Genomic DNA, 24,692 nt, shown 5'->3' with positions numbered 1-24,692 from the left:
AGGGGCCGGCGCTGTCAGCTGGGCACTGCCCTTCCTTTCGTACCGCTCTCCTTGCTCTCGCCCTGGCCAGCTCGGGGCGTTTCCTGTTGATGGCAACACTGCTCTTTACTGGCGGGTGGGAGGACACACGTGGGGCGCAGTTTTGGTGAGCGAGTTGCAGTCACGTGCAGATGGCTCATTCCGTAGAGGTTTCTGGAATCCTCGCTAGGCAGGGGCTCGTCCGTAGAGGTTTCTGGAATCCTCGCTAGGCAGGGGCTCGTCCGTAGAGGTTTCTGGAATCCTCGCTAGGCAGGGGCTCGTCCGTAGAGGTTTCTGGAATCCTCGCTAGGCAGGGGCTCGTCCGTAGAGGTTTCTGGAATCCTCGCTAGGCAGGGGCTCGTCCGTAGAGGTTTCTGGAATCCTCGCTAGGCAGGGGCTCGTCCGTAGAGGTTTCTGGAATCCTCGCTAGGCAGGGGCTCGTCCGTAGAGGTTTCTGGAATCCTCGCTAGGCAGGGGCTCGTCCGTAGAGGTTTCTGGAATCCTCGCTAGGCAGGGGCTCGTCCGTAGAGGTTTCTGGAATCCTCGCTAGGCAGGGGCTCGTCCGTAGAGGTTTCTGGAATCCTCGCTAGGCAGGTGGCTCGTCCGTAGAGGTTTCTGGAATCCTCGCTAGGCAGGTGGCTCGTCCGTAGGGGTTTCTGGAATCCTCGCTAGGCAGGTGGCTCGTCCGTAGAGGTTTCTGGAATCCTCGCTAGGCAGGTGGCTCGTCCGTAGAGGTTTCTGGAATCCTCGCTAGGCAGGGGCTCGTCCGTAGAGGTTTCTGGAATCCTCGCTAGGCAGGTGGCTCGTCCGTAGAGGTTTCTGGAATCCTCGCTAGGCAGGTGGCTCGTCCGTAGAGGTTTCTGGAATCCTCGCTAGGCAGGGGCTCGTCCGTAGAGGTTTCTGGAATCCTCGCTAGGCAGGGGCTCGTCCGTAGAGGTTTCTGGAATCCTCGCTAGGCAGGGGCTCGTCCGTAGAGGTTTCTGGAATCCTCGCTAGGCAGGGGCTCGTCCGTAGAGGTTTCTGGAATCCTCGCTAGGCAGGTGGCTCGTCTGTAGAGGTTTCTGGAATCCTCGCTAGGCAGGGGCTCGTCCGTAGAGGTTTCTGGAATCCTCGCTAGGCAGGGGCTCGTCCGTAGAGGTTTCTGGAATCCTCGCTAGGCAGGGGCTCGTCCGTAGAGGTTTCTGGAATCCTCGCTAGGCAGGGGCTCGTCCGTAGAGGTTTCTGGAATCCTCGCTAGGCAGGGGCTCGTCCGTAGAGGTTTCTGGAATCCTCGCTAGGCAGGGGCTCGTCCGTAGAGGTTTCTGGAATCCTCGCTAGGCAGGGGCTCGTCCGTAGAGGTTTCTGGAATCCTCGCTAGGCAGGGGCTCGTCCGTAGAGGTTTCTGGAATCCTCGCTAGGCAGGGGCTCGCCTGCCACCGTGGGGGTCACAGCCCTGAGCTCAGGCACAGGCACTGCAGCCTGCGCTGGGAGGCCGGCGCTGCCTGCGGCCGCATGCCCTGCTTGAGCTTTGTCCAGCTGTGCAGAGGGCCCGGGACCTGCCCTTGGGAGGGGCGTCCCCACCGCCGTTGCCCCTGGCTGCCTGTTTCCCTCTTGTGTGATTGGCCGACATGCCGGTGGTTTCCGTTTTGTTCAGAGCTTTTATTAAAGCAAAAAAAGACTTTGGCACCTAGAAGTGAACAGTTTTCAGCTTTTCGGCCTCTCTGTGTAAAGGGAAATGGGCAAAGAATTGCTAAGTGAGTGTGGAAGCGTTTTCAGGAGCCAAGGAGACGTCCTCCAAGACGCAGTGACCTCCTTGGCCTGGAGGGGGTCTGCCCGCAGCCCGCTCCCACGCCCACCTGCTCGCGGCCCCCCATGTGCTGTGCCAGGGCCGGCGTCTCCCTCAGCCTGCCCCCCCCACTGTCCTTCACTGGCCTAGGATGAGGCCCACTCTGGGCTCAGAGTGAGGGACAGTTGCTCTTCGACTCCTGAGCAGGGGCCGTGCTCTCCTGCCTCCCTGCTCTCTCTTTGCCTTTACAGTTGCCGCTAAGTGGGGCTTCTGCGCAGTGGTCCTGCCCCAGCGTGTGGCATCTTCAGGCATCTGTGCATCTACCCCTAGTAAACCCCCAGCCAGCCGCTCTCAGCTCCAGGCCCGTGGAGCTGCCTGTCCACCTGCGTGTCTGCACTGCTGCTCCACTCCAAGTGAGGCCGAGATAGCTGTGCCCTGCCCCAGGCCCGCCGGCCTTCTTTAGGGTTTCCTGCACTGGTGGGCTCTGCAGACCCTCGGTGCCCTACCCCCACTCCAGGCCCTCCACTGTTCTCCCTTACATCCCTCCTGCCCACCAACCCTCCCGCTCCCTGTGTTCTGGCCCCTTGCGCAGCCAGAGTGCTCCCTCAGAACGGCGGCCTCCTGCTGTCCCTCCCAGCCCAGCCCTTCAGGGAGTCCTCCTCCAGCCCCAGGCTGCCCGAGGACGTCCCCTGCCCAATCGCATCACCTCTGGCTCCCTTCCTGATGCCGTCAGCTTTGTGCTCCCACCTCCATGCTCCCCGCTCTGGCTCCCTGTTATGTGCTCCCAGTCTGTGCCCCCTGCTTTCCCCGTGCTCCCTGCTGTGTTCTCCCAGCACTCTCCTCTGTGCCCCCAGTTCCGTGCTCCCTGCCCTGCTCCCTGCTCTGTGCTCCCTGCCCCACACTCGCATGTGCCTGGCCTGCTGCAGCCTCCCAGCGGCTGTGCCCTCCCTGCCCTGGGCTCCATGTGTGCCGTCCTCTGCCCGGCTCCTCCCCCAGCGTGCGTGCTAGTGCCTCCTCGCCTGCCCCTGGCTACTCTCGACGCTGGAGCCCATTCAGAGCCCCTGCCACCTGGGGCCCTCGCCTCACGCTGAGGCCGCCCACTGCTGTCTCCCCTACTGGAGAGGAAGCAGTCTTGTTGCAGGAGCAGGGCTGTGACCTGGGGTCCAGTGGGGACTGCAGGGCAGCGGCCAGCCTGCGGGTGCAGGAGTGACTGAGGCATTGCAGAGGGCCTGGAGGCACCTGCTCCTGGGAGCAGACCACCTGCGGGAGCGGGGTCTGGGTGGCTGCGGCTGCACGGCGGTATCGTGTGGTGGCATGGCCTTGTCTCCCTGTCCCCACGTCCTGCCTGAGCTCTGCCGTCCCCGTGTCCAAGTGTCAGGAAGCTTGGCACTCAAAGGCATGGAGCGTCGGGTGAGCGAGAGCTGGGGCCTTGGCGGGCAGCGAGGGGAGCCTGGGCTCAGCAGCTGTGGCGCTCCATGTGTGCGTGGCCTCTGGGTCTCGTGTGTGCTCGTGCCAGCTGTGCAGTTCTGACCTCCCGTCTTCCAGGCTTGCGGTGCCGGTGACTGCCGTGTGGCCACTGCCCTGCCCCAGGGCTCTTCAGACTGGCCTCGTCCCCTCGGCACTGCCCGCGTGATTCTTTCTCCCATCACGGGGGTCTGCTCGGCCCGGGTCGACACGCCCAGCCCCGCTCATCCAGCAGCCAGGGTGTCCCTGGGGGGAAAGTGGAAGGGACCTGCAGCCATGGGCTGGTTGTTGGACGTTGCGTGGAGACGAGACCCGGGCTCTGTAGTGTCTTGTCACTCAAGGCGGTGTTGGTGTCCACAGAGCGTCCTCTGCCCGCGGCAGTGGCTCCGGGCACCCTGCGGCCGGGGCGCTGTCGCCATGTGGGCCAGACAGCTGGTGCTCTCACGTTGGCTTACTGGGCGTGGAGTGGGTGGGCTGGGTGCGCGTGGCAGGGCACGCCCGCGGTCGTGTCCCCGAGGGTCCTGCCCCTCTCCTGGGCATCTGCGCACCTTTGGGGCATCCTGCCTGGTACTGGCGGCACGTCACGCAGGGGGCGGGAGGCTGTTGGGGAGGTCACGAGGCTGGCAGCCCGGGTCCCCCCATCGCTGGCCAGCACCGGGCAGGCGGCCCTGCAGAACCTGCTCCCAGGCGGTCCCCGCCAAGTTGTGCGGAAGCTGCCGAGGCGTGGACACCAGGTGCCGCCGGGCCCGGGCGCAGTGCGCCCTGCCGCCCCCCGTGCTGCCTGGGTTCCCCGCGGGCCTCCGACAGGGCTGCCCCCCACCCTGCGTGCTGCCCTGGCGGCCGGCCAGCTGCTGCCCGGCCTCTGCGTCCTTGCGCCGCCCGAGCAGGCAAGCAGACGCCCTCGTCCCAGCAGCTTGGCCCGCCCGCGGCTCCCCAGCCAGTCCCTCCAGGCGGGGCCGTCCCCGGCACGTCCCATTGGCCAGCCACGGTGCGGGGGTGGGGGCCGGGCCGGTAGCCTCCGAGAGAGAGAGAGGCCGGTGCCCCTGCGGCTCCCACCTCGCTGCGCCCGCCATGCGCTGGGAGTGCTGCCACCTGCTCGCAGCCCCTGCTCAGCCCAGCCAGAACCCCAGTCCCAGGCTGAGCTGCAAAATGGTTCTTCAGGCCGTCAGCAAAGTGCTCAGGTGACGGCCTGCCCCCCGCGGGGGTGGGCGTGGGGTGGCTGGCACAGGGTGGGCTGCCCAGGCTGAGGGAGCCCCTTTGCTGGCTGCTCCTTTGGACGCTGTACCTTGGACACAGCGCCCGGCTGCCAGACCTGCTGGCACTGCCCGTCCCCTGCGCAGGCAGCCAGCGGCTCTGGGGGGCGTGCTCGGGGATTCCTGTGGACCCACGTTGCCCTCTCTCCTGACCTGCTTCAGGGGTCCCGGAACATGTGCAAGGTGTGAGGGGGGCGTGTGTGAGCGTGCAACTGCGTGCATTTGACTGTGCTACTGCGTGTGTGCGTGTTGGCGCATGTGAGCATGTGCAGGAGCGTGCGTGTGCGAGCGTGTGTGGTACTGGGAGCAGGGGCGACGTGGAGCCATGCTGCGGGCGGTGGGTGGGCGGGCGGCCCTGGGGGCAGCACACTGTGAGCCACTGCGGGGCGTCTCTGCGCAGCGGTGCCCCGGAGCCAAGTGGCTTTTCTCCCGACTTGCTGGTCCTGTGCCTGTGATTCGAAAGGGTCGTGACTGCTAAGTGAGAGGGGCGTCTTGCCTTCACAGCTCTGCTCTAGCAGCACCCAGACTGAGCAGGCCCTTCGGGAGGGCTGGAGGGGTCTCCATTGAGCTTGCCGGTCGCTCTGACCCGCGCCGCCCTCTGCGACTTGCCGCCAGGCGCGCTTCTGGTCTCCGTCTAGGTGTCAGGGGTCTTTTACGGTGACTTGCAAGAGGAACCAGAGCCCTGGCCCGCTCGTGCGGCGTTGTCCCTTTCTGGGTTAAGGTGTGAGATTGCGGAAGCGGGGGCAGTGGACACTCTCCTCCCCCTCGTTGGTTCCCATCCCCCCACGGTGCAGTGGACAGCACAGAGGCTTGTGGGTGCGAGGCTAGCCCCCAGGAGGCAGGAAGCACCGTCAGCTCTGTCCCGAGACCTGGAGGGCGGCCACCGCACGCCCCGTCAAGGTCTTCAGGAAGACAGAGGAGGCAGAGCAGATTTCATTGGAGCATCTTGGAAGACTTCACGGAGGAGGTGGCACGGAGCTGAGTGGTTATTTAGCAGGTTGAGGCGCACAGCGGACACGGCGGGTGCCGATGCCCGGGCTGTGGTTGGCAGTCCAGGTGTGGGGGGTCAGGACCTCGACTGGGGGGTGAGGACAGCAGCGCCCCACCTCCCCCGGTCTGGAGTCTGAGCACAGGGTGCCTTTTAAGGCAAAGATCTGCTGTGAGAATCTGGAAGGAAAGAATTTCCCTGGCATGCCGGGTGCATTCTTCCTTCCTCTTTCTCGCAAGTAAACCACTAGAACCTTTCAAGACCGAGGAAAGAAACAAAAAGCGAGGTCAGGGGCCGGAAAGACCCCTCCCCCACAGGGGAGGGGCCACAGCCTGGAGGGCGGCGCCTCTGGACAGGGCAGGGCAGCCGAGGCCCTCCCCTACACCGAGGCCAGGAGGGCAGGGCAGTGCCTGTGGAGCGCCGGGGGGGGGGGGGGTCCAGACACCAGGAGGGGTGCCCTGAGCACGAGGCCTGGGCCGCAGCGTGGCACAGGGCCGGTGGGCCTGGACGGGACATTCTGCGGGGTGCCGGCTCCTGCCCGGCCGCTCCCCGCCAGCGTGCCGTCTGCCTGGCGCTCGCCTCCTTCCCGCATCGTCCCTGCAGCCCCTTGGCCTGCGCCTGCGGCCTCTGTGCGGCCCGCGGCGCCTGGCAGCCTCGTCCCCGAAGGGGGCCCCCGACCTGCCCCTCCCTGGCCGGCGCCCCCACCAGGTGGTCCCTTCTTCCAGACCTGAGCCGCCTGGGCCTCCGGGCCTCTGCCCGCTCCGGGCCGCGGCAGAGGCGCCTCCTGGGTGGTTCCTCCTTGATAGCGCATAATCGGGTTGCCTGTTTTTGGCAAGTAAGAGTTGATGATTAAATTGATTTCTGGTTTTAAAAAAATTCTGGTATTTGCCTTTGAAGTGTTCAGTTATCCAAACAGGAACCAAGAAACTGCTGTTCAGGAATTGTTCCTTCACTCTTCACACTTCTCCCCAGGAGCCCAGCTCAAAAACTTTATTTTCCCCAAGATTTATTTATTTCTGTGTCGTCCCCCTGTCGTTGTTTGCTCTTGTTGTCTCCCCACTGTGTCTGTTTGTTGTGTGCTCATTTTCTCTTTAGGAGGCACCGGGAACCAAACCCAGGACCTCCCATGTGGGAGGGAGGTACCCAATCACTCGAGCCACCTCTGCTCTCACTTGCTGTGTCTCTCATTGTGTTTCCTTGTTGTGTCTCTTTGTTGCGTCATCTTGCTGTCTCATCTCAGCACGTCATCTCGTGTCAGCTTTCCACACCAGCCCATCATGTCAGCTCGCTGTCTTGTTTGTCTTTAGAAGCACCGGGAATGGAACCTGGGACCTCCCATGTGGGAGGCAGGTGCCCAGCGTTTGATCCACATCCGCTTCCCTCTAAACTTCTTGGAGGAGATGCCCCTGCAGGTGCCTAGAGAGTGCAGGCCTCTGCCCTCCTTGCCAGCCGCGCAGTAGGGACCCTCAGACCTGCTGCACTTCCTCCTGTGCCTTCCCCATGCCCAGCATGACATCCAGGTGCCACGAGGTGCCGTATGCTCAGCGGGTGTCTTCAGGCACTGGACCCCTCCTCTTCCAGAAGAAACCTCTTCACGTCCAGGCCTGGCTTTGCTCGATGTGCGTCTTCCTAGGCTCTGAGGTGGCCTGGCTCACCCGCCGACCCCATGCCCCTGAGCGCGGGTCCAGCAGCCTGGGCTCTGCCTTGGGCAGACGCCCGGGGCCTTCCGGCTGTTCTGCCCCTGCTGTCCCCGTGGTGGCCCCTCTGGAGGACAGTGGCTGCCAGCCCAGGGCCCTGCCTTCACCCGCGGCCCAGGCGAGTGGGCGCCTTGCCAGGTGCTCTGGCTGCATACACGTCCCAGCACAGGCTGGAGAGCAGCGGTGCCCAGACAACCTGGAGCACAGCAGCGAGCCAGCGGGTGCGGTGGGGGCGCTGGACGCAGCGTCGCCTCCGGCCACTGGCCGGCATCTCCCCTCTGCTGGGCACTGTCCCCTGGCCCTCTGCCCCGAGTCCCTGCTCTGGCCGCTGTGCCCGCGCTGTGATCCCTAGCCCTGAGTCCCGCCCTGGGCCTGCTGCCAGCGGCTTGGCGCGTTCTGATCTGGAGACCCCACAGAGTCGTTCATGTGGGTCTCAGCTACTGGTGTTGACGCTGTGCAAGTAAAATGACCACACACCCGTGCTAACCCGTTTAAAAATAGCAGGAGCAAGCTCCCTGTGCATCAATGTAGTGGTCTATTTTAATGAAAAGCAACTATTTCACAGAATAAGGGAAGTGATGAGTGATAAGAACATCACCAACTTGCATTCCCACAGGCCTCTTTAGCAGCTGTCTCGAGGACACAGCTGACTCCACGCCGCCTCGGCCCGTTGTTGTGGGAAACTTGGCAGGTGTGAGAGTCGCGTGCGTGGGCCCTGGGCCGCCAGCGAGGAGCTCAGCAGGGGTGGGTCGCACCTGCCTGCAGGGGACTCCAAGTCCTGGAGATGATGCACGATGGATGGGTGGGCTCCGTCTGGTCACTTGAGGGCCAGAAAGACAAACCCCAGGCTTCCCTGGGGAAGAAGGAATTCCCCCTCAAGATGGCGGTGTGACTCGCCGGAGCCTCCCACCTGCCGCCTGCCCTGCAGGTGGACATGCCAGCCAACCCCTGGTTGCATCGGTGTGTGCCTTTCCACACCTAAGTGTGGCACGTGGCGGGCAGCGTGCGGCAGCCCTGTGCTGAGCACGTCCCCGTGGGAGCCGACCCCTCCAGCCCTCCTGCCCGGCGCACCCAGTGGGAGCCGCTCTCCTGACCTGTGCCTGGCGAGGTGGCCAGAGCACAGAGCCTGAGCGTTATTACAGGTGGAGCTTTGACTCCGCGGCTCCCCGAACATGTGCCTGGACTCCACTTTGAGACGAGAGTGGTGGTAGGGAGCACGGAAATCTCCAGAGGCCTCCCGGCGGGCCTAGACAGGGAGGGTGGAGCTGGGCGAGCTGCCGCAGTGGTGTGTATCGGAGTGGGACCTGCCCAGGGTGACTGCGAGGCACGGCAGTGTCTGCTGGGTGCTGCCATCCCTGCCATCGGAGGGGCCAGGGGAGAGCCGTCCCCTCCTACCTGCCGAGCTGGTGGGGTGGGGCCCACACGGGTCAAGGCCAGGAAGGGTCTGCCTGGTGAGCGTCGCTGGCGAGCTGCCTCCGCCCGGTGCCGCCCCGATGCAGGGGAGCACGGTGGTGCCGCCCACGGAGCCGGCCCTTTCCGTCCAGCTGGTCTGAGCAGGGCTTCCCCCTGGCCTCCAGGCCTCGTGTGGCCGGGCACGTCATCACCTGGCTGTCCCTTCACTCTCCCGGCAGGAAGTCCAAAGCTAAACCGAACGGGAAGAAGCCTGCCCCAGAAGAGAAGAAGATCTACCTGGAGCCAGAGTACACCAAATCCAGGATCACCGACTTCGAATTCAAGGAGCTGGTGGTGCTGCCCCGGGAGATCGACCTCCACGAGTGGCTGGCGAGCAACAGTACGTGTCGGGCCGGGCAGCCACCGCCCCGGGCTGCAGAGGAGCCCTCTGTGGGGGCTGCGCCGTGGTGCGGCGCCCCGGGGCAGCGGGGGGGCCCTGTGGTCTGGTCTGGTGCCTCTGAGCCTCCGCGCCGGGCAGCAGGAACCCGGGCTGCCGGTCTACAGGGCACGCTCTGCAGGTGGATGGGGAGGGGGGCTCTCGGCGGCTTTGCGTGATGGAACCCCTGAAGGCCCCCGCCAGGCCTCGCCTCCCCTCCTGGGAGCCTGCGCCCCGTCGCCTGTGAGGCCCGTGCGGAGCGGGCGCTGAGCAGGCCAGCTGCCCGGGAGGGTGAGCGCCCAGGGAGCGTGGCCTGTGGACAGCCTGTCCCCACCCCTCCAGCTGAGCTCGCCGCACTCGATCGGGGCCTAGTGCCTCGGTGTGCTCAGGTCCCGGGGGGCACCCGGGCTGACCCTGGCTGCTCTAGGGCAGCGGCTCCAGTGCCAAGGAGGAGCATGGCCACGAGGCCCGGAGCACAACGGTCTCAGTGGCTCCAGTGTTGGGGTCCCCGGGGTCCTGGGCTGGCCTGGGGGAGGGGCAGGAACAGACCTGGCTGCCAAGCTCTTACCTGCCAGCCCACCCCTCAGCTTTCCCCGTGCCCCGACACCCCAGCTTGGGTGCTCACGTGGCCGGGGGTGCTGCTGACCTGCCTAGTTCCCCGAGGGCGGATGAGCGTGGGGGACTGGGGGTTGGGATGGACACTGGCTGTGGTTTGTACCAAGGCCCTGAGCCTAGGCGGACTTTGCCAGAGCCCTGGCAGGCAAGTCCAAGGTTCTCCCACCCAAAGGGACCCCTTGTCCTCTCCCAGAGCTCGCTGTGTGCTTTCGTGGAACTGCGTGGCGCTGGTTCCGTGGCTGTGGTTCCAGCTTCCTGCCAAGAGTCTTCCTGGAGCAAGGGCTTTCAGCTGGGAGGAGGGGTCTGCGCCCCACCCCGCAGGGCCCCGTCCCGACATCCTGCTAGCCCCCTGCCTGGCCCAAGTGGCAGCGAGAGGCAGTTGGACTTGGGGACCAGGTGCTGCTGCCGGGTGGGCTAGGGAGCTCCTTCTCGGGCCTCAGCGAGTGGCCGCACGGGCTCTGGCCACAGACAAGGGACTGTGCTCTCCAGAATCGCCCCTCGCTGCCCAGGGTGTGTCACCGTGATGGCATTTTCACGTCTCGCCCTCTCTCTCTTCTCTTCCAGCAACAACTTTCTTCCACCACATCAACCTACAGTACAGCACAATCTCAGAATTTTGCACCGGAGAGACGTGCCAGACGATGGCTGTGTGCCACACGTGAGTGGGGTCCAGCACCCGCCCGGGCTGGGGTGGGCACATACCGCCAGCCCTCGGCTGACAGATTCCACTCGCTCTCGGTGTGCGACGAGGGACCTCCCTTCCTCGCCCTGCCTCCCGAGGTCCCTCCGGGCCCTGAGTGGCTGCTGGCCTGGGGGGCACAGGATGTGAGCTGGGGCAGGTGGCCCCATGGGCTCAGGATGCCAGGGCGTCTCCGGAAGCTGGCAGGTATTCCTTTGTTTACGGACCTTTCCAGTGGAGAAAGCTACTCCACTCAGAGCTCCTGGCGTGCGTGTCCACATGCGTGTGGGGGCGCAGCGGGCGGGGGAGCCACCTGCTTCCCTGTCCCTTGCTGGCTTCAGAGCCCTGCAGGCTTGGCCGTGCTCTGCTGGGGACACGGGTGTGTCCTCAGCTAGGTCTTGGGCTGCTCCGAGGTCGCGCCTTGGCTCCCAGCGGCCCCCGAGGGTGCTGGGCCCTGTGGCACGTCGTTTGCCAGTGTCTCGGACCTGGCGGCCTGAGGCACCAGGGGTCACCATGCAGGAGCCCAGGCCTGACGGCACTCCTCCCAGGTGGGTGAGGCTGGGCTCCCGTCCTTGTAACGACACAGCAGGTCAGGCCCACCCACATCCGGTCTGCACACGCGTCTTCCATCCGGGACGTCATCCTGCCCAGGAGCGCTGCTTTCCCGCTCCGCGGGCCCCTCGGGGTGGGCACCGGCTCGGGTCCAGTGCCAAGGAGCAGGAGAGGCCTCGGCAGGTGCTTGGATTGTCCCCTCCCTCGCACTCGGCCCTGTCAGCTTCTCATAGCTGCGGCCACAGCTTGGACCTGTCGTGGTGGAGTCAGTCTGGACAGTGCCCAGCTCTCACCGTCTTCAGTCCAGGGTCTGACCAGGTGGCTGGCAGTTGGGGCATGTGGGGCTCACGTGTGTGTCCCAGCAGCCAAGCCAGGTAAGCATCCGGCCAGCGCAGGGGTCTGGGACAGGGCCGGGGCCCACTCAAGGTGTGTCCGAGGTGGCAGGGCCCGAGTGGCTCCCCAGCAGCCTCCCCAGCAGCCCAGGCAGCAGAGCCCCGGGCAGGAGATGGCGGGAAGCAGCATGGCTGTGGCCGGCCGTTTCGTGCACCAGGCGTCTGTGCTGGGTGTGACTGAAAGAGGTTCTTTGAAGGAGCAGAGATTTTCGTGTCAGACATTCTTGGGCTTTGCCAGGCATTAACCTGGGGTCTGGGGCAATTTAAACTTAACCCTTCCCTGCTTCCACCTGCAGCCCACTTTATCGGATTGCGGTAGATTTTTATGACTTACTATGTATAAAATGCAATGGCCCAAGCTCACTCAGGTTCGCGTAAGAGGAGGCAGGTCTGTCGGAGGGCCTTGGGGCTCGTGTGCCGTCCCCAGGGTCAGCGAGACGGGCCCGGAGGCCTGCCTCCTCCTTTTAATCCAGCTGGTGAGTCTGCACCCACAGGCAGCCCCGTCACGCTTTGCCTCAATTCTAGGTCCTGGAGAAAGTGGTCTGACGGGCCCAGCTTGGGTGCTTCTGCCTGGGAAGGGACAGGGCTCCCTGGGCCTCTCCGGGATGGAGAGCAGTTTGCATAAAGACAGGGAGCGGGGAGATGACCGGGCAAGGCAGCACTTGGCCCCACCTTGCAGGGCCCAGGGCGTGTGCAGTGGTCACTCAGAAGCCCGGCAGTGTCCACCCGTGTCCAGAGGATGGGCTCGTTTTCTCTCCAGTCTCTTGCACCCCGACCCTCAGGCAGTCCTGTGGGTTCCTCCTCCCAGGTGGGACTGCAACTCCCAGGGGCTGCACCCTGTTGCTTTTTCCTTGCTCTCAGCCCCACTGCTTGCCCATGGGTGTGGAGTGACCTCATGAACGGGTGGTTCCTGGCCACAGAGTCTGAAAAGGGAAACCTCAGAGAACTCAAAGTATTGGGACGTTGCAGAGAAGGAGAGCTTGGGAAAGAGCCGGTGGTGTTGTTATGAATTCCTGGGCTCGCCCGAGGCCGCTCACGTGTGGATCTGATCCAAGACGCAAGACTCATGGGGGTGCCTGCCAGGCAGTCCTCACAGCTCTGCGGAGGCTGCTGGAGTGACGGGCATTGGTCCAGAGCCACTGGAGCATGAGGATGTGCAGCTTGGCCAACCAGGTCAGCTGCCTGCAAAAAACTCACGTAATGTTTAAACGTTCATCTCAATAGTCTGTGGGTTAGAGAGGAAGTCTCGAGGGAAATTGGAAAACATTTTGAACTGAACACAAATGAAAATATGTGTCAGAATCTGTGAGGTATAGTGAAAGCAATCTTAGAGGAGAACTGATATTCTTATTTTAAGAAAAGAAGCAAGATCTCAAGTAAATCTTTTTTTTTTTTTTTAAAAAAAGGATGATAAGGAAACACTACCCAGAAACCTTCTGTGTATGTAAATTCAGCAAGTTAGATTAGACTGATTCCTTGGAAACTGCAAACCAATAAAATTTACCCAAGATAAAATCATCCAAATACTCCTCTGTTATTAATTTAAAAAATGATTTAGGGGAAGCGGATGTGGCTCAGGCAGCTGGGCTCCCGCCTACCACACGGGAGGTTGCTGGTTTGGATCCCAGTACCTCCCAAAGATGGGCTGACGCAAGGGCAGGCACAGCAAACCGGTGCAACAAGATATGTGGGGAGGTGCAAGCAGGAGAATCCCATCCATCAGCCATGTGGGATCTAAGCCCCTCCTCTTGATTTAGAGGTGGAGTGGACATCGCCATCCCAGGGTCCACAGGTGGAGGAGTAAAACATGGATTAGAGTGGACTTACTGGTATTCTACTATAGAACTACTGTGCCTCTGGCAATTGAATAAAGTGTATCATTGATGTGGAGACAGTGGCCACGGGAGTTGCTGAGGGCAGGGACAGGGAAGAAGAGGTGTGATGTGGGGGCATTTTCTGGACTTGGGGTTGTCCTGAATGATATTGCAGGGGCAGATGCAGGACATTATATATCCTGCCATAACCCATTGAATGGACTGGGGGAGAGTGTAAAGTACAATGTAATCTATAACCCATGCAGTGCAGCAGTGCTCCAAACTGTGTTCACCAAATGCAATGAGAGTGCCACAATGATGAACGAGGTTGTTGATGTGGGAGGAGTGTGGGGGAATGGGGTATATGGGAACCTCTTATATTTTTTAATGTTACACTTTTTGTGACCTATGTATCTTTTTTAAAAAAAGACAAAAAAATATTATTGTAACAAAAGTAGATATTAAAAAAAAAATGTGGGGAGGAAAACGATTGAGAGGCACAACAGAGCAGGGAGTGGGGTGGCCTGAGCGGTTAGGCCCCTCCCTCCCACCTGGGCTCGGCCCCGGTGCCTCCTAAGGAAACTAGGAGGGCGAGTAGACACAGCAAGTGAGAAACAAGGGGGTGGGGAGAAAGAAAAATAAAAACCTTAAAAAAAAAAATGACTTAGTAGTTTGAAACTCTCTAAAAAGAATAAAATATCTGGGCCCAGATGGTTTCACTGTCAAAAACTACCAAACAGTTATAGAAAAAAATGATATGAATTCTCTACAATCTCATCCAGAACATGTAAGAGGAGGAACGAGTCCCAACTCATCTTAGGAGGCCAGTACTTCCCAAACACCAGACAAGCACACAAAAAGGAAACTGCAGGCCAGTACCCTACGATCACAGGCACAAAAATCTTCGTGTGAGCACACCGAATTCAGCAATACTTGATGAGAAATAACCACCACCCGTTGTGGCTTCTCCTGGGAATACAAGGCTGGTTCAGAATTCACAGACAGTCATTGTCATCCACCTGGAAAACGGAACAGGAAATCGACTTGATCTGTCTGTGGATGCAGAAATGCCGTTGATGAAATGCAGCGTCCTTTCATGAAAGAACTTGCAGCCGGCTTTGAGCAGGAAGGCACTTCCTCAGCCTGCTGGAAGCCCACAGCCAGCGTCGGACTTAACGGTGCAGGCCGAGCACCCCCCAAGCTCAGGGCAGGCCAGGGTGGCAGCACTCGTCGCGCCCGCTCCCGTCCGCTGGAGGCAGGCAGCTGAGGGGGAGGCACACGGCGCCTGCGGGGCGGGGCCCGTGGGTCCCTGGACACTCGGGACTAGGACTAGCCTTTGTCCTCAGCTGATGGTGGCGGAGGATGGAGATGAAGGCCAGCCAGGGGAGAAGGTGCACAGGGCACGGTCCTGGAGGAGCCAGGCGGGGGTCTCAGTGGGTCACAGTCAGCCCCCCAGGAAAGGTATGAGAGGCCTGGCAGGGGCACCCCCAAGCCTTGGTATCAGGGCTGTTGCTGGGGATCCGTCCCCCCCACGCCCAGCTCACCCCCACTTCCCCAGGAGTCGCATCTCAGGATACACTTCTCTGGCCAAGTGGGCACAGCGTGGCCCAGGCCCTCAGAACCCTCTTTTTAGGCAGTGTTCCCAGGGCTCTGGCTATCCGCCAGGCGCCAGCCAAGGGCCAGGCCTGAGAAGGGCCCTCCTTTAGACCAGTAGCTCTGAACCGCTTTCAATCCATGGACCCCTTGCCAGTCAGATGAAAACCACAGGCCCCTTACCAAGTCCACACTACACTGTATATTATTTAGTGAATACATCACACTGCCCCAACATGTCCACACAAGAACCGTGTTTTTTTGAATTTCAGTTCAAGCTCATGAACCCTTGTTAAGAGCCCGTGCTTAAGAGTGTGTGTGGGGGGGGGTCGGCGGCGGACTTGGCCCAGTGGTGAGGGCATCCATCTACCACATGGGAGGTCTGCGGTTCAAACCCCGGGCCTCCTTGACCCGTGTGGAGCTGGCCCATGTGCAGTGCTGATGTGCGCAAGGAGTGCTGTGCCACGCAGGGGTGTCCCCCGTATAGGGGAGCCCCACGCTCAAGGAGTGCACCCCATAAGGAGAGCCACCCAGTGTGAAAGAAACTGCAGCCTGCCCAGGAATGGTGCCACACACATGGAGAGCTGACACAAGAAGATGACACAACAGAAAGAGACACAGATTCCCGTGCCACTGACAACAACAGAAGCGGACAAAGAAGACGCAGCAAATAGACACAGAGAACAGACAACCGGGGTTGGGGGGGAGGAAGGGGAGAGAAATAAATAAATAAATCTTTAAAAAAAAAAAAAGTGTGTGGGGTCAAGCAAGCTAGACCTGGCAAGTTTACCCTTTCCTACCCAGCATCTAAACTGGATAAGTAGTAAAACCATACCTATTGCGTACATGATTGTTTATGTAGAAAATGTCGGGGATTCTAGTTTTTAGATTAGGAAAGTCAACACAAACCATAGTTCTATGTATTAGCAGTGAACATACTACTACATACTAGAAGTTAATAAAACAATGCTATTTACAATAGCTCCCAACAGTGAGGTGCTTGATTATTCATTTTTTCCAGGACAAGTATAGGCTTTTTACTCTGGAAACTACAAAATGCTGATGAAGATGACCTAAAGAGATGGATAGACTTTTTTTCTGTTGACGGATTAGAAGACTCAACATGGTCAAATGTCATCTCTCTTCGGATATGTCTGTTGATGGAATCCAATCCAGTCAGAGTCCCAGCAGGGTGTTTTGTAGATAGAGACAGGCTGACTCTGAAATGTACACAGAGGGGCACAGTACCTAGAGGTGCTGAAACAATTCTGAATAAAAATGAAGTTGATGGAATCCCAGTACCCTTTTGAAGACTTACTATAAACTTACTGTCATCGGGTCAGGGCGGTGCTGGCAAAGGAGCAGACATGTAGACCAAAAGGACGGAATAGAAGTGGTGCTGCTGGAAAAAGTGGTTATTTATATGCCGAAGGAAAAAAGATGTACATTAACCTAAACTTCACACCTTATGCAAACTTTAACTCAAAGTAAATTAGAACTCTAAATGTAACATACAAACTTTTTGAAGTAAACATGACACTAAAGATATGATACTTTGAAGAAAAATACTCAATAAACAAACTTCATCAAAGTCCATCTGCTCTGAGAAAGATGCTGTTAAGAGAAAAGACAGATTACAGTGAGAAAATGTTCACAAAGGACACGTATCCAGAATATGTAAGAGCTCTCACAACTCAATAAGAAAAGAAATAATTAAATTAAAAATGGGGGAAACGGACTTTGGCCCAGTGGTTAGGGCGTCCGTCTACCATATGGGAGGTCCGCGGTTCAAACCCCGGGCCTCCTTGACCCGTGTGGAGCTGGCCATGCGCAGTGCTGATGCGCGCAAGGAGTGCCGTGCCACGCAAGGGTATCCCCCGCGTGGGGGAGCCCCACGCGCAAGGAGTGCGCCCGTGAGGAGAGCCGCCCAGCGTGAAAAGAAAGTGCAGCCTGCCCAGGAATGGCGCCGCCCACACTTCCCATGCCGCTGACGACAACAGAAGCGGACAAAGAAACAAGACGCAGCAAATAGACACCAAGAACAGACAACCAGGGGAGGGGGGGGGGAATTAAATAAATAAATAAATAAATCTTAAAAAAAAAAAATGGGCAAAGGGGGAAGCAGATGTGGCTCAACCAGTTGAGTACCTGCCTACCACACGGGAGGTCCTGGGTTCTGGTTCCAGTGCCTCCTAAAGGAAAACGATCTGATGTTGCCCCCCACTGCAAGGAACAGATGCCACAGCCTGTGGGGAGTGGCTGTGACTCAGGCTGTCGGGCACTCGCCTCCCATCTGGGAGGTCCCAGGTTTGGTTCCCGGTGCCTCCTGGAGAAGGCGAGCAGACAGATGAATCATCTGGGAGAGGTATTAATAAAGAAAAAATAAATTTTTAAAGATGGGCAAAGGACTTGAACAAACTCTTCACCGAAGAGGATACAGGCATACTTGGAGACCACCACTATAAAGCGAGTCACATGGATTTTTTGGTTTCCCAGTATATGTAAAACTTGCGTTTACACACCACTGTATCCTGTTAAGTGTGCAGTAGCCTTATATCTAAAAAGCAGGGTACAGGCTTAATTAAAATGTGAGCTGGAGATGGAGTGAGCCCACGCTGCTAGAAAAGTTGGCACCAGTGGAGCTGCTCTGCCCAGGTCTGTCGCCAGCCTTCAGTTTGTAAAACACGCTGCATCTGGAGTGTGCTAGAGCGAAATGCGATGAAGTGAGGTGTGCTTCCTGTCCCGGCAAGAGAGGCCGCTTGACGTCGCCGGCCGCTGGAGAGATGGAGCCGCGGGCCCAGCCACCTGCTGTGTGCCTTTAGGGTGGCTGCGGTGGTGAGACGGGCCATGCCGGGTGCCTGACCCGCACACCCGGGTCTCCCACTCTGCTGCTGGGGGTGCCCAGGCTGCCGCAGGCTGCACAAGCACAGCTTACGGAGCCCAGGCGTCCTTGCCTGGGGAACCTGCAGCCCTTTTTTGCCTTAGAGAAAATGACAACTTGAGTTCACATAGAAGCCTGTACAGGAATATTTGTGACAGCCTGACTAATGGCTCCAAACCAGGCACAGCCCAGACATCTGCAGCCCACGTAGTTAAATGGCCTGGCCACGCGAAGCCTGTCTTCTCCAGCGGTGGAGAGCTGGGGACACCGCGTGGCTGCATGGCCGAGTCCTGAGGCCCCGTGCTGGGCGTCAGAGCCGGCCTCGGAAGGCCGCAGCCAGCGACCCGCAGAGCCCAGGCTCAGCACCGGAGAGCAGACCAGAGGGTGGGGTGGGCTCTGTGACCGCGGGGGGACAGGCAGCCTGAGGCGTGCTTAGGGGCAGGGGAGCTCTCGGATCCTGGCCTGTTGACCTGCATCTACGTGTGTGAGAATTCATGAACTTTCACACATAGAAAGGTCACTTTAACGTGAAAACCCTGCCTTTCAGAACAGGCGGAGCAGTCCCGTGTCCTCCAGGAGCCCCTCTCAGGGTCTCCGGTTGTGGCCAGTGGCTCTCCAGTCCCAGCCTCTGCCAGTCACCACAGCTGTGGCCACGTGCGGCCACCGGCATGCCGGTGTGGGCTCCGCCTGGCCCTCCGAGGCCTTGCTCCCCGCGCACCAGCCCGGGCTTTGGAAAGGAAGGGAAGGCGAGTGCGTGTCCTCAGCCCCGAGAAGCAGGGGCCGGGGGGCTCCTTCTCCACTCCTCGCGCCTGCAGTCGTGTGGCGCGCGGGCCGTGGGTGCCTTGCAGTTCCCGGGCTTCGTAAACGCCGCTCCCCTGGCCGGGGCCGGGCCTGGTGCCTGTGGGGGCTGCGGGACGGCCCAGCGCCTTTCCCTCTGCTGCCTCCACCCCCCGTCGCTGTGCCGTGGGGCACCTCCTGGGGCTGCCCACCTCACAGAACTGCCTCGGCTGCCGGTGCCCAGCAGTGCCCAGCGTCCTCCAGGGAAGGCACGGGCTGCCGGGCAACGTCCTCTGCAGGTGCTGCCCCCGACCAAGCCCCCATGTGGCGCTGTGCCAGCAGGGCGGCCTGGAGGGCTCTCCTCCGGGGAGAAGGCCCCATCTGCTGTGTGGGCCCATCTCCAGCCACTGGATGCGGGCTGGGGGGGCTCAGGACCCTCCCCCAGGCCAGCATACCCCAGTTTGGGACGATGGTCTGCAGGGGTGAGGCGGAGGCAGAGGGCCTGTTGGCAGCTGCACTGGCCAGAGTGGGATGTGGGCAGGAGCCTCGGCCTGGGCGGGGGAGGGTGTGAGGCGCTCGCTGGACCCGGCACAGGCGACGGTGCCTGCCAGGCTGAGGTGGAGACGCACTTGGCGCCCTGCTGGACTCACCGAGGCAGCCTTTGCCCAGCTGCTTGGGCGCTCTGCGGCCTCTGTCACGTGAGGACTGGCTGCCCCAGGAACAGGGCAGTGGGGAGGGGCTTGGGCAGGCGTGTGGGCCGGTCCCACTGCAGCTCACAGCTGTCCACAGGGTGCCCAGAGGCCGCTGCCCTAGACCTGGGTCGCAGCCCCAGAGGAGGGGCTGGGCCCCCTGGCGGGAGCAGCAGCCCAGTGGGGGGCCGGGCCAGGGTCGGGGCCTCGAGAGGCTTCTGAGCTCAGCCTGCCCGCAGGGAGGCTACAGTGCAAGACCTTACCCCGAAAGAGCGTTGATGTCGAGTAGGACTCAGCCAGGCGCAAGCAGAGGAGGCGCGCCCTCCTCCCGTGCTGCCCGCCAGGCCTCCTCGCCTCTCAGTGCCACGAGGACGTGCTCACAGCTGCGCTTCCCCCGGTGGCGGGTCCTGGGCGTCCTCGCTCGCGGCGGGCCCTGTGCCAGCAGGCCTGCGCCGCCAGCACCCAGCGCCCCTCCTCTGCGCAGTGATTTGGGCTGGGGCCGGCAGGGGCGGCCAGCCTCTGGCAGGTGGGCCTGTGCCTGGGTGTCCCACGCCTGGCAGCTGCTGACCAGCCTGTCACTGTCCCCCACAGCCAGTACCACTGGTATGACGAGCGGGGAAAGAAGGTCAAGTGCACAGCCCCTCAGTATGTCGACTTCGTCATGAGCTCCGTGCAGAAGCTGGTGACAGACGAGGATGTTTTCCCCACAAAATACGGTGCGTCCTTGCGCAGACCAGGGGTGGCTGCAGGTGGGCTGGGGGTGGGGCGGCAGGAGGGTGCGCCGGTGAGCGCCGACCCGGAGGGCGGGTGGTGGCTGGGACCCCGTCCAGCGCTGGGGCTGCCTTGGGCTCCCCCTGCCGCTCTCTGGCTGGGTGGTCTGCAGGCTCTTGTCCCTCAGGGTCCTGCTAACGTGGACCCTGGCAGGTCCTCCTGTACCAAGGGGCGCACCGAGCCTGGCCTGAGCAGTGTGCGGTGGGTGGCAGCTCCCCCGGCACCCACCCTGCTCCTGGGCGAGGTGGGAGAGGACCCAGGGGGCTGGGGCTTGGCGGGCCCCAGGGGCTGCAGGGAGGGGAGAGCGCACCCACGGCACACGTGACTGGTCTTAAGAAGGCGCTGCTCTGGGCGCCTGGGGCGTGCTGGCCTCCGTGCCCCCTCGGGGTGGTGGGAGCTGGTGGAGGGGAGGCTCAGGGCAGGGCGGCTGCCCGGCAGGGCTGTGACCGTGGTCCCCCTGCAGGCAGAGAGTTCCCCGCCTCCTTCGAGAGCCTGGTGAAGAAGATCTGCAAGTTCCTGTTCCACGTGCTGGCGCACATCTACTCGTCCCACTTCAAGGAGACGCTGGCCCTCCAGCTGCACGGACACTTGAACACCTTGTACGCCCACTTCATCCTCTTCGTCAGGGAGTTCGGCCTGGTCGACCCCAAGGAGACGGCCGTCATGGACGACCTCACGGAGGCCCTGTGCAGCGGCCCGGGCGCCCGGGGGGGCGGCGAGGGGGGCGCGGCACAGAACCACGTCAAGGAGAGATGAGCCCCGGCTGGCAGGCTCGGCCACGCCAACGAACCGCGGTGTCTGTGCGTCTGGGGTGAGCACGCGGACACAGGCGCTGGCGCAGAGGGTTCCGGAAGCACCGCTGCCCCCCTGGGCTCGGCGGCACAGGCGCTGCTGGGGCCGTGGCGAGACTGCCTGGCTGGGGCTCCGGCTAGGGTGGACGTGCCGCTCCTGGCAGAGGCCGCGGCCGGGCCCCACTCCTGCGGCGCCACCGAGGGGCTGCTCGCGTGCTCCTCCGGGCCTCCCTCCCTCGCCCTCCACGCAGGCCTTCCCTCCCCTGTCCAGGGGCTCTGGCGTGTTCAAGGAAAGTCACATAAGCAGCGCTGCGCCTTTGGAAGAGGCTCAGTTGGTCACTCTGGGTTTTGTTTGCTTTGGGATGGGGTTTTCGGTTTGCCTGGGGGTCTCCCTCCCCGCTCCTCTCCACAGGGTCTGGGCTGTTGGGGGTTTGGGGGCCACCCCAGGGGGGACGGCCTCTGGGGACGAGGTCACGGAGAGCCGGGCTGCCCCCTGCTTCCAGGCGCCCGAGGAGGAGCCGCGAGGCCGGCTGGCTCAGCCCTGGGGGTGGGCCGCTCTCATGCCCAGTCCGGGGGCGAGGAGGGGTCCGGCCATGGGAGGACGTGCCGCCTCGCTGGTCTGCTCCGTTCAGTCCTAATAAAAGGTTGTCTCAGGCGAGTGCCTGCTGTGTGTCCTCGGCGTCTCTGGGGGACCCCACCTGCCCCCAGCACAGAGCCTCTGCAGCCTCCAGGGTGGCCCCCAGCATCAGGGTCAGGACCGTCGGTGCTGCACCCCTCACCCAGCACCCAGAGGAGGCGAGGCCCCGAGGGCTCCCCCAGGGCTGGAGCAGCTCTGGGCTGGGCAGGGCGGGGAGCAGCTGAGCACCCCCAAAGCTCGGCAATGGAGTATGTGGCTGCTGGACACAGGCTTGCAGGCCAGACCCGGCCAGACAGACCTCAGACGTGACCCTGGCCCTGCCTGCCCCCTGCGCACCTGCTGTCCAGAGCCAGGGTGGGGTCACGGGAGAGACCCATGTCCCGTCGTGCTCACCCACACCGTGCACCCCTTGAACAGCAGGCTCCCCGTCCCTCCGTGCTGAGGGCTCACCACACCCCCACACCTCTGGTGCCCCCTGCCCACTCAGCCACCTGGTGGAGGCTCTCCCTGCCCGCCTTCAGCACCATCACTGACCTGCCCAGCCCTACCTGCAGTGTGGGTCAGTGGGGGCCTCTAGCCAGGCCGCAGCCCTCCTCAGCGCCTGCAGTGGAGACAGCACCTTTGACCCCCACGGGGACTGTTCCAGAAGGCTCTGCACAGCTGCTGAGCTCATGCTTGTGCCAGGAGCCTGGCAGGAGGCCTCCAGGCCCTGTGCTGCCCTCGGAGCTGACCACTTCCTCCTCGGCGGTAGGGACGTCTGCCCACCTGGCTCAGGGGCTCTGGGAGGACAGGAAGTTTGCGGTAACTCGTTCCAGCAGCCGTAGGAAGTGAGCCAGGGCTCAGTGCTGCGAGGGGTGATGGTGTGACACGTTTTCATGTGGCCTGGACCGGGGCGGTGACAGGTGCTGGAAGGACTTTGAGGAACTGAGTAGAAAAGGCCGAGATGGCCTTGAGCAGACGAGGAGGTGGATGTCAATGGTGCTGCAGGTGAGCTCCAGAGGAGGTGAGGGCCGGGAGACCCCTGGAAGCGGTGTGGAGTCTGTGTTAGAGGCACCAGGGGAGCACGGAGCTGCAGCAGGAGCGCGGGGACTCAGGGAGCACTGAGCCAGCGGCAGGGGGAGCACAGGGACTCAGGGAGCACTGAGCCAGCGGCAGGGGGAGCACAGGGACTCAGGGAGCACTGAGCCAGCGGCAGGGGGAGCACAGGGACTCAGGGAGCATTGAGCCAGCGGCAGGGGGAGCACGGGGACTCAGGGAGCACTGAGCCAGCGGCAGGGGGGGCACGGGGACTCAGGGAGCACTGAGCCAGCGGCAGGGGGGGCACGGGGACTCAGGGAGCACTGAGCCAGCGGCAGGGGGAGCACGGGGACTCAGGGAGCACTGAGCCAGCGGCAGGGGGGGCACGGGGACCCCAGGGGCAGCTTTGCCGAGTTACGCCCTGCATGTCAGCGGAAGGCACAACTTGCAAATAAGAACTTAGACACCGAGACTTCCAAGCAAAATGTTGACAGCGAAGCCTGTTCTTGGTCTTTACTTATAGTAAAATGTAACTGGAAAGAGGTAAATCAGGGGCAGAACCTTTAAATAAAAGGGACCAAGGCTTGGATGAATTGAGAAATTCCAAGCCTATCGGGATTGCAAAAGACACTAACTCTGTGAGCGTTGCTGTCAGGAGCGTGTGGCTGGACGCCTTTCCCACCTCAGGGCAAAGGTGAGCGCAAGCCCCCCAGGGGGCTGTGAGGAGGTGACGCGGGGACAAGGAGAGAAGGCGGTACAGGGAGGGTCTGTGGGCAGCGCGGGTCTACCACGGAGCGCGCAAGGCTCCTGAGGCTCCCCCCACCCCGGGCTCGGGCTCGGGCTGCGAGGCGGCTGGCCCAGGCCCTCCAGTGGCTAGCGGGAAACGGCAGGGGGTGGGCGTGGAGAGCGCAGCGCGGCAGGCCGTGGGCGGGCTGGAGGGCGAGGAGCGCCCTGCTCGGCTGGGCTCTGCTCGGGGCCAGCCCTCCCCATGCTGTGACGTGGAGCCCGGCCCGTGTCACCTTCTGGGGCGAGAACGTGTTTCCTGGTCTCGCAGGTGGCCTTAATTCCAGGCGGCCCCGCCCAAGTGCATGAGATTTAGGGCTTTCCAGGCCGTGAGCATTAAGAGATTTGGGGTGTGGACTGGGGCTGGGAGGCCTTGGAGGCAGGGTGTATTTTGCACGGGGCATGGATGTGAATCTGGGGGCCGCAGAGTGGACAGTGGTGGGCAGAACAGTGCCGCCCCTGCCCCCCGCCCGGGCCTGCGAGTCAGGACCCTCCCCCGCTCGCCCTCCCCCTGCCTGGCAGCCCTCCCCCGGCACTGCCCCCTGCAGCTGGCCTGGGGGACCCGGCTCCTTGGGCCTGCCCTGCACCGTGGCTGGTAGCATGGCAGTGCTTAGGGCAGCCCTCCACGGTGCACGTGCCGGCCTTCCTCCCGTCCACACCTCAGGCTCCAGCCACGGGACGCGAGCTCTGAGCCCCTCGGCCCTGCCTGGGAACCGAGCACTGGCCATGGGCCGTGTGCCCTGGCTGGGGGCTGCACCCACACTGCACCCACTCTTCAGGCCCCTGATTAGTTTCTGCTTTGCAGAGTTCCTGCGGGCCAGTGGGCTATCGCGCCCCCATCCAGGTGCGCCCGTCCAGGTGTTCCCGTGAGGCATACTTGATCTTGGCAAGTGCTTGAGTTCTGGGCTTAGGCCGGCCTGCCTTGACTCTGTCACTTACACCCAAGAGCGAGCTTGGGGCTGGAGGCAGGGCCCCTCCAGGGGAGGGCCCGAGCTGAAGCAAGTGGACAGGTGCCGGTGGGTTTGTGGGACGTGCCGCCCGGTGCCCGGGAAGGCCGGTAGCAGCCTCCGAGCACTTAGAGACGCAGCGGAGGCAGATGAAGCCAGGAAGGCAGACGCAGAGCTGGTCTGGAAGCGCCCCGTAGCCAGGCCGGGCCCAGGAGCCAGGCACCTGCCCCTCGCTGCGCTGGAGCCGTGGGCCCTGCCCCACCCCACCCGTTACCCCGCAGGTAGAGCCTGGGCCCTGCATCTCTCCAGAGTACCTTCTGGGCACCCACCTCCCTCGAGGGACCACCAGCTGCCCATCAGCAAAGGCTCTTCCCGGCCAGCACCTGAAGGGGGCAGGCTGCTGGGAGCCAGCCCAGCCTCCGGCAGTGATTGCAACCCCAGGTGACGTCCCCCGGCACACTGCTGGGCCATGCTGCCACATCTGGTGTGTGGCATCAAGGGAGCCACAGCTCACCCGGCCCAGGACTCCCAGGGGCCGTGGCAGGGCCCATGTGCGCCCAGGAAAGCACGGGTGAGAGACTGAGGGGCAGACCGTGGGTGCCGCAAGGCTCTGCTCAGATCCGCCGAGGACCGCTCCCTGAGGCTGCGGCCGTGGACTCGGGGCACAGGCCTGCACCCGTGCCCTGGGCAGCGGAGGCCGGGGCTGTGGTCAGCTGGGATCCGGGCCCCGCAGCCCTGGGA

The 24,692-nt window shown here is 62.3% G+C and overlaps 1 protein-coding gene across 2 annotated transcripts in view; it reads left to right on the top strand.

Annotated features, from left to right (window-relative positions):
- Positions 1-21,225, top strand: part of MOB2 (MOB kinase activator 2) — a 57,123-nt gene extending 35,898 nt beyond the window's left edge. The window contains exons 1-5 of one of the 2 annotated variants that reach the window (XM_004482986.5): positions 4,282-4,428; positions 8,817-8,977; positions 10,193-10,286; positions 19,597-19,721; positions 20,240-21,225. In XM_004482986.5, the coding sequence (XP_004483043.2) occupies positions 4,319-4,428; positions 8,817-8,977; positions 10,193-10,286; positions 19,597-19,721; positions 20,240-20,532 (783 nt within the window). In that variant the 5' untranslated portion in view covers positions 4,282-4,318 and the 3' untranslated portion in view covers positions 20,533-21,225. Of the gene's footprint in view, positions 1-4,281; positions 4,429-8,816; positions 8,978-10,192; positions 10,287-19,596; positions 19,722-20,239 lie in introns of those variants that run through there. The other variant, XM_004482987.4, reaches the window with a different exon arrangement.
- The last annotated feature ends 3,467 nt before the right edge of the window (positions 21,226-24,692 follow it).

This window comes from Dasypus novemcinctus, chromosome 10 (genome assembly GCF_030445035.2).
Source record: "Dasypus novemcinctus isolate mDasNov1 chromosome 10, mDasNov1.1.hap2, whole genome shotgun sequence".
In the NCBI taxonomy this organism is placed as follows: domain Eukaryota; kingdom Metazoa; phylum Chordata; class Mammalia; order Cingulata; family Dasypodidae; genus Dasypus; species Dasypus novemcinctus.
Note: the sequence above shows the minus strand (reverse complement) of the source record. Positions and strands in the feature narration are given on the sequence as shown.